General features: G+C 31.2%; 5 protein-coding genes across 5 annotated transcripts in view; 3 read left to right on the forward strand and 2 right to left on the reverse strand.

The window, feature by feature from the left end:
• The first annotated feature begins 275 nt into the window (after window positions 1-275).
• Window positions 276-1073, forward strand: LOC112906585 (60S ribosomal protein L21-like). The gene is made up of 2 exons (XM_025980940.1): window positions 276-365; window positions 553-1073. The coding sequence occupies exon 2, from the start codon at window positions 562-564 to the stop codon at window positions 1039-1041; it is 480 nt and encodes a 159-aa protein (XP_025836725.1). The 5' UTR covers window positions 276-365; window positions 553-561; the 3' UTR covers window positions 1042-1073.
• A 305-nt stretch (window positions 1074-1378) lies between these two features.
• LOC108740041 (mediator of RNA polymerase II transcription subunit 7) lies at window positions 1379-2307 on the forward strand. The gene is made up of 2 exons (XM_018474256.2): window positions 1379-1665; window positions 1717-2307. The coding sequence occupies exons 1-2, from the start codon at window positions 1474-1476 to the stop codon at window positions 2188-2190; spliced, it is 666 nt and encodes a 221-aa protein (XP_018329758.1). The 5' UTR covers window positions 1379-1473; the 3' UTR covers window positions 2191-2307.
• A 69-nt stretch (window positions 2308-2376) lies between these two features.
• Window positions 2377-8530, reverse strand: part of LOC112906595 (apoptosis inhibitor 5 homolog) — a 12139-nt gene continuing 5985 nt past the window's right edge. The window contains exons 5-9 of the mRNA XM_025980995.1: window positions 6968-7168; window positions 6630-6866; window positions 3096-3165; window positions 2881-3040; window positions 2377-2707 (exon numbers count right to left, since the gene is read on the reverse strand). Coding sequence (XP_025836780.1) covers window positions 2640-2707; window positions 2881-3040; window positions 3096-3165; window positions 6630-6866; window positions 6968-7168 — 736 coding nt within the window. The 3' untranslated portion in view covers window positions 2377-2639. The remainder of the gene's footprint in view (window positions 2708-2880; window positions 3041-3095; window positions 3166-6629; window positions 6867-6967; window positions 7169-8530) is intronic.
• LOC108739799 (transmembrane protein 87A) lies at window positions 3345-5633 on the forward strand. Its single transcript, XM_018473900.2, has 4 exons — window positions 3345-3576; window positions 3644-3704; window positions 3775-3881; window positions 4282-5633. The coding sequence occupies exons 1-4, from the start codon at window positions 3478-3480 to the stop codon at window positions 5530-5532; spliced, it is 1518 nt and encodes a 505-aa protein (XP_018329402.1). The 5' UTR covers window positions 3345-3477; the 3' UTR covers window positions 5533-5633.
• Window positions 6474-7478, reverse strand: LOC108740126 (40S ribosomal protein S10). Its single transcript, XM_025980938.1, has 4 exons — window positions 7375-7478; window positions 6968-7168; window positions 6626-6866; window positions 6474-6565 (listed from the first exon to the last, which is right to left on the reverse strand). The coding sequence occupies exons 2-4, from the start codon at window positions 7165-7167 to the stop codon at window positions 6527-6529; spliced, it is 480 nt and encodes a 159-aa protein (XP_025836723.1). The 5' UTR covers window position 7168; window positions 7375-7478; the 3' UTR covers window positions 6474-6526.

The following is an 8530-nucleotide window of genomic DNA, read 5'->3' on the forward strand; positions in this document are numbered from 1 at the left end:
TTATTAATTTTTGTTTTTTTATAAAAAATATAAGTTTTACTGAAACGCCGCAATAACACCGTTATTAAACCTTTACTTTATGTCATAAAATTTATTGTTGGACTATTCTAAAACTGCTATTAAGATTTTCATTTATTATTATTTTAATGTAAAATTGGAGAATATTTTAATTAATATTAAATTGGTTTGATGAATTCAGGTGTTTTTATTCACACCCTGTATATACCAGTTATATTTTTAGAGACTATGTTGGCATTAACAGTAACGATGTTAATTTTGATAGATATCAATGAATGATGTTCGCCTTTTTAGTATTCCGATTCCATAGAATTTCTTTTGCTTTGCACGTGTAGAGTGTTGGGAAAGTAAGTTATTTTTATTGAAATTTCACTTTTAACTTAATGTAACATATGCTTAATCCGTACAAAATGAATTAGATATGTGTTTCGTTAAATATTTTATATTTTTTACCATGTTTTTCTTATCATCCATAGTTTAACCTAAAAATTAAACTTGAAAAACTTCTACATTATCTATTTCTTATATTTTTAGTTTAACAAAATGACGAATTCAAAAGGTTATCGTCGTGGTACGAGGGATTTGTTTGCCCGCAAATTCAGAACGCATGGCACAATTCCGTTATCCACTTATATGAAAATATACAAAGTGGGAGATATTGTTGATATCAAAGGGAATGGTGCAGTACAAAAGGGAATGCCACACAAAGTTTACCATGGTAAAACTGGAAGAGTTTTCAACGTAACTGCACATGCATTGGGAGTTATAGTAAACAAGCGGGTAAGAGGAAGGATTATTCCAAAGAGGATCAATATTCGCATTGAACATATTAACCACTCTAAGTGTCGAGAAGACTTTTTACAACGTGTCAAGCAAAACGAAAAACTCCGCAAGGAAGCTAAAGAAAAGAAAATAAGGGTTTCTCTTAAGAGACAACCTGCTCAACCAAAACCAGCACATATAGTCAGTGGAAAAGAGGAACCTATTTGGTTGGCTCCAATTCCTTATGAATTTATAGCTTAAATTATGCAGAGTTCATTTAATAATAAAAATAATAAAAAACTATAACTGGTTTCTTTATATAAATCATTTATAATTTATAAATTTTTTTAGATGGCCTAAATGAGCCACTACCACTATCCGTAGATACTACAACTTAAACCAATAGTCATGATAGTAAGTCCAAAAGAGTGATTAAATACCTTTTTTTTTTATTCAAACTTCGTCTCGTTTTAAATATATAAAGTTCAAAATTTCAAATCTATTTAAACCTCCCGCCTTTACTCTTTTAGTTAATATTTTTACAAAGAGATGGCACGAAAATTCAGAATTGAGCCATAGATAATAGATTGAGCTTAGTTTTAGTTTATCAATGGTTATCCCTAACCTTTTATTTCTTGCTTCTTTAATAAATTTGTTTTTGAAAAGAAGAGAAAAAATTAAGATTGATTAAAAATGGCTTCTTCAGAACCCGTGCAAGTGAGTTCGTTGCCGTTACCACCAATGCAATATATTAATCAGTATACCGATGAAATTGTAAAAAGGGGTCGAGCACCTAGACCACCACCTCCAATTCATGATCAATATCAAATGTTTGGAAATACGTTTAATACAGAAGAGAGTATTATTAGACCGTTAGAAAGTCAGGTAAGTATTTTACTCAAAGGATATTTCAAAACTGACCTTGTTATATTATAGGGCATAAAACGTCTCTATCCTCTTCATTTTGATAGACGTCGTGAGCTTAAGAAATTGAATCATTCTTTGTTGGCAAATTTCCTTGATCTCTTAGACTTATTGGTGAAATGTCCAGATTCTCCAAGAAGAGCTGAAAAAGTAGAAGACCTTAGTTTGCTTTTTATTCATATTCATCACTTGTTGAATGAATTTAGACCTCATCAAGCCAGAGAAACTTTGCGTGTAATGATGGAACTTCAAAAACGTCAGAGGATAGAAACTACACATCGATTCCAAAAACATTTAGATAAAGTACAAGAAATTTTACAGCAAGCTTTACAAAGTTTACCAGAATCTATGGAAGTTGACTCTAAGGCAATGATAGAAACCGATTTACTATTTAGTAAAGAAAATGCAATAAAAGATGAAGAAAGAAGTGATCCATGTTATATTAAAGACAGAATAATGTGTTCTATAGTGGACAGTATCCAATAACTTAAAATAAGAAATATTAGATTATATCAATTGCATGCTGAGTCTGATACTTCTTGTCAATATCTGACATTAGAAGAGACGTAATAAACTTTTTATGAGGAGTTACAATTCAGTGTTAACAATAAGAAAAAAAATGAATTACTAATAATTACAAAGTATTATTAAAACTATTTCATTAATAAAACATTTGCAAGTAAGAAAACTTTTATTGAAATTCTACATTTATTTCCTGCACACAACATTCTTTCAGGAGTTAATTTGGATGGACATATCCTTTTTATTTATACTGACACAACTATGAACAACTACCTTATTATCCATATACAATAAATGTTAAAAAAAGAGATACAAAAAATAAAATGTGATTTTCGACTTTATGAAAAGAAATAGTTAACTACATTAAAGGAAAATATTGTAGTGGTGTCAAACAAAATTAAATAACATTGATTCTAACGCCATCCCCTTCCTGAACCTCGTCCTCGACTTCCTCTAGATCCCCTGGGTCTCCCTCTGCCACCTTTAAACAGTACTAATTAGAAAAATACAAAAAAAAATAAAACGGAGATTCATTAGTTATTAAACTTTTTCCTTATATTGAAAAAATTTAGTGGTTTAGTCTTTTAGTTTATTCTTTTACAAGTCTCCATTTTCTACTTACAATTAGAAAAATGTAATATAAAAACTATTTACCATAACTTTGGAAATTATTACTGAATTTTCCACTTGGTGGGGTGTATAATTTCATACCATCTGAGGATTTTTTCGTATTTTTATTAGCGGAACTGGCTCCATTGCTTTCGAAGGTAATCGGAACGTGCCTTTTATTTCCCACTGGTGCTTTTTCCGGAGTCTGAAAAAACAACTTATTTTTAGAATTGCGTAATTTCAGTTAACTAGTATTTTACCTTTGCAATGGTTTCTTCAGCCTTGAAGGAAAGTGTGACATTGCACTTATACATAGGCGNCATCCATTTCCTATTCAATTTTTATTGAATTATTAGCTTCTTGATTAGAATATAAAGGAATTATGAACAGGTTTTTATGGACACTATGTCAGATGTCTATGATACACATTATTGTCATAGATTAGAGATATATACTTAGTCACTCTATAATTCTTACCTATGGTTAATGACAGAATGGTTATAGCTGGTTATAGATAAGGTTAATGCCAGAGTTTAAGGGCATTCTATGACTATGTTAAAGCGTCAAATTCGGAAATTAATGGTGATACGTTGATAGTAGTTAAAGATGATATTCCTGCATATTTAGTTTCACTATAATAAAATGTTATTCTACTCTGTTGCATTAATTTTTTTAGCTTGTGTTGTTTCTTTGATTAACTGTTTGCCTGATGAAGGGGTATGGGATTTCAATTTGACGATGGTAGGTTAGGTTAAAAATATTTATTAGATCAAAATCTAATTAGTATTTTACTCTTGGTATATTTCAGCAAGATGATAGATTTTATCTTTCGAAGAGCTTGTATCAAGGATCACAAATATACATAAAACGTGAGCAGTTTGTAATTTTAGCATTACACACAGCATATGCATAATGTCACAATACCTGATTTTGTTTTAGTAAACTGTGAAAGTGTGAATTCTAGAAGAAGTAACATTGAAATTAGTTGGGAAGTTGTCCAGTCACGTTGTTGGCAAATCCCACACCATGTTTTTGAAGAGTTCAATGTAAGTAACTAAAGTAATTTGGGCCAATCTTTTATATTACCCTAAATAAAAGTGCCTTAAAAAGGTTTTTTGTAGTTGTGTGAAATGAAAATGTTATGTGTTATGAAAATTAAGATATGTTTGGGAATGTTGCCCTGATTTGAAACTTAATTAGTTGATCATTTGAAGGTTGTATTTATATATCTGAGTTTTTTATTTATTGGCTCAGAATAATGAGCTCTAAGGTTAGTTACATTTTAAAACAATGCAACCTTCCCAACCATAAACTAGCATTTAACAAATGGGCAACCCTCAAAATAAAAATGAAAACCTTTTTGGTTACTTTCATATTGGGTAGCATAAGCCAGATCTAAAAGGAAGTCAGAAAAAACAGAGAACTTAATCGAAAGTATAATTTCAGAACTTAATAGCCAACGGCTCCATAAATGAAACAAATTCTTACCGTTCCCTTCATAGAAAATACATTTGTGATGATCATATAATCTTAGATCCGTTACCTGCACCAGCTGGATCTTCCAAATCACATGCCAACTATATAGCTCCAAGAGATGGAGTGTACATTTTAATACTTCGAGTATCTACCGATCCAAAGTTTAATTTGGAATTTACTTTGGGAGTTCATATTGAAATAAAAAGTGACTATGGCTATTTATCAGCAGCAGATTGGCCACTTTTACCATTTTATGGAATTATGTGTGTAGTTTATGTTTTGTATGGTATAGGTTGGCTTGTTATTTCTGCCTTACAATGGAGAGATCTCCTTAGAGTACAGTTTTGGATTGGAGGTGTTATTCTCCTAGGAATGTTAGAAAAAGCACTGTTTTATGCAGAATTTCATAACATAAATAATACAGGATTGCGTGTTCAGAATGTTATGCTTTTAGCAGAATGGGTTTCCTGTGCCAAGCGAACACTAGCTCGTATGTTGGTTGTAATAGTTAGTCTTGGTTTTGGAATAGTCAAACCACGTTTAGGAACAGCTCTTCATCGAGTCATCGCAGTGGGTGCACTGTACCTTTGTTTAGCAGCAACTGAATCATATTTGCGCATAATGACGCCAAAAAATGATCACAATAGAGACCTGTTGGTAGCTTCGGTCCCTTTGGCTGTATTAGATTCTGCTATCTGTTGGTGGATATTCAACGCTCTTGTTAATACAACCCGCACGCTTCGTTTACGCAGAAATGAAGTTAAGTTATCTCTCTACCGACACTTCACAAACACCTTAATATTCTCCGTTGTATCGTCCATTATATTTATGTTATATTCTATAAAAACGCACCACTTTCCCAGTTGTTTAACTATTTGGAAGGATTTATGGTTAGAAGATGCCTACTGGCATATATTATTCTCTGCTGTATTACTGGTTATTATGATACTGTGGAGGCCAACCAATAACAACCAAAGGTATGCATTTGTCCCTCTTTTGGAAACAGGCGATGATGAAGAAGAGGAACATTTAGTAAATGATGCTTATGGGGTAAAAGTAAGAATGCATCAACAACAGAAACCATCGTCACCGAAAAATACTTCAGTAGAAGATGAAATAAAATGGTTGGAAGAAAATGTTAAAAACGAAATGCCATTGCCTATTCTCGATTCCGACGAAGAGCTTGTAAATACACATTTTGAAGTCTCAAAAATGCAGTAGATCTACATATTTATTTATTGTGCTTAAAATTTCTATTTAAGATTTGTGTTCTTAATATTAATTCTGTGTTATTACTGACTATTAATACATATTTTATTTGAGCTGTGGACTTTTGCATGAAATTTTAAACAAGTTCATAATTTGTCTCCAATGACAACATTTACTAAGAACTTTAAACAAAAATTGTACGCTATAATGACTTTAAACTCACGCTATCATCACAATGTTATTTAAAACAGGTGTTAAAAGAAACGAAATATATATCGACGAAACTTTTCTGACTATCTGATTACTGTAATGAACGACAACTTTATCAGAATATGAATTCACAATATTTTCGACGTCTTTTTACATAATTATTTTGATTTAGCAAAACAAGAAACCGACGGACAAAATTCAATTGACAATTTCAAAGAAAGCTTAGAATACTTTTATCATTGCACATTGACGAGAAATAGGCGAGATAAGACATCTTCTCAAGCATGAAAGGCTAGTTAAAGACATATTAGATGCAGAAACAGGAGTTAAAAGTAGGGGTAAATTTGATTACTGTTCAAATAGTTAAGGATATAGGATGTTCTAGTTTCAGGAAAATGTAAAGATTTGCTCAGAATAGAAGAAGTGGAGGTGTGTGTTCTACCACTCTTAGGACTGACTACCTTATGATGACGATGACATTGATGAAGTATTATTGCAGTATAAATTTGGGTTTACCTACTGACTTATAAAAGTTACTTATCACCATAAGACAGAATTTTATTTTTTAAAATTAATTTATTGATGATGGTGATTGTTAATGATGTCAGACGCAATTGAGTTTTTCAATTATCATTTATCACCACTTTTTACATATTAATAGACGAAATGGACCATGCCATTCTAAATACCGTTGTTTGTAGAACAAGAATTTCCTCTTTAGTTATTAGTTACAACGAATTCAATGAAATACAAAATTAGGTTTTTATTTATTGTTTTTATAATTAACTTACAACATTTATTGAGGAGCACTTCTACCTCGTCCAAATCCTCCTCTCTGGAAGAAGAAATGCATTAATACAAACAATAAGTGATATCTTACTTTTTTATAACTTACAAACTCCATTTCTGCAGTACCAGCTCCAACATCAGCCTTCTTATCTGGTCCACCTACTCCTCCTGTCCTTCTATACCCAGCTCTGTCTTCAGAAGGTTTAGATACTTCAGAGCGAGGCATTGCAGCTCCTCTGGGTCGGGCAGCTTCTGAACGTGCTTGTCTCTTAAGAGTTGCAGGAACAATTTCGGGCGGTAAGTGCAAGAATGTTCGTAAATATTCAATGCCTTCATTTGTAAGATACCTGATTAACATTTATAATACAGTTAACCTCAAATGTAACAAGTACATCTTTTAATACACTTTAAAACTATAATAATTTAAAAGTTCCAGAATATTACTCACCAATAGAAATGCCTCCACGCAAACTGTTCTTTAACAAATCCTCTGGATTTCAAAGACTGCATTGCTTTGATAACTTGGAGGTTTGGAATAGTTTCTAATTCAGGATGTTTTGGTGCATGATAATCTTTCTTTGCTACCATAACACCTTCTTTGAATAAATGTTCGTAAATTGCTACCCTATTCTTTTTTGGCATCAACATCCTGAAAAGAAATATGGTAATAAAATTAATAGAAGCAAAAACTGGGAATTAAGGTTAGGTGTGTTTTTCTAAATGTAATCATACGATTCTTTAAAATAACTAAACAGAAAAACTCAAATAAGAAAGTTTAACTGGAATAACAATAATTGTATGAAAAATATCTGAAGATGTTTCAGAAAATTATAAAAAAAAGTAATTTCTACATACTTGACTATGTGAATTCCCTCCTTCTATGGTAAGTAATTGATGGTCGAAGGCCATAGATAATAGATATACAAAGGGTAATGGTTGATGGTGTAAAGCATAGACAAATGTAAAGGAACCAGCATATAAGGAATAAATCGCCAACAAAACAACGGGATCAATTATGATCACTTACACCTTATCATCTCAATTATTTTATTAATTTTTGTAATTTAATAATGATAATGTAAAATTACAAAATTCATAATAATTTATTGTTAGTATAGCTTTTATGTAGTTTTGTTATTATTTATTACCACATTATTAGAATATTAATATAGCATAGTATTATTTATGATCTTGACCATAGCACAGGCCTTAAATAAGAATCTTACCATTACTGTTATTCTATGGATTTGTATATTTATCTTCCATCTGTGGTGTTTATAGGCATCATAGATAGACATCTTATCTGATATAGACACTAACCTTAATAAATGAACTTTTAATATACGTTTTTATCATGTTTTAATTTTTAATATAATTGGTATTTCTGGGGTAATAAGATAAAAGTGTAGTTTGAAATACACGTAAGAACTTAATTATGTAATAACCAGTTATAAAACAATGATTTCGGGAAATACACGACATGGCCAAAGTTAGAGAATCGCCTGTAGCTACTTGTGAAAAGAATTTTTTATTAAAAGCTCTTTCAAACTACACAGTAAGTAATCTTAACAGTGAAGGTGCATTTTAATGATACACTTACTTTTAGAGATTAGACGGACGAGCTTTTGATGAGTTTCGAAATATAAAAATTCAGTTTGGGAAAGACTGGGGCTGTTGTTATGTAGCGTTAGGACAAACATGGTTAGTTTATAATATTTTTTTTACTTTTATTGAATGATAGTTGTATTTTTAGTGCATTAGCACAAGTATCTAGTGAAATTCAGCAGCCAAATTCTGCCAGACCAAGTGAGGGAATAATTAATATCAATGTAGAGTTAAATCCAATGGCTGCAGCACATTTTGAACCTGGAAGACAAACAGATATGTCTGTTCAAATAAATAGGATATTGGAGAAGTGTATAAAAGATTCTAAGGCTGTAGACCTTGAATCACTTTGTATAAAAGTAAATGAAAAGGTTGGTGTTTGTTAAAAAAATATTTTATTTTATTT

The sequence above is a fragment of the Agrilus planipennis genome, unplaced genomic scaffold (assembly GCF_000699045.2).
Source record: "Agrilus planipennis isolate EAB-ADULT unplaced genomic scaffold, Apla_2.0 scaffold2, whole genome shotgun sequence".
In the NCBI taxonomy this organism is placed as follows: domain Eukaryota; kingdom Metazoa; phylum Arthropoda; class Insecta; order Coleoptera; family Buprestidae; genus Agrilus; species Agrilus planipennis.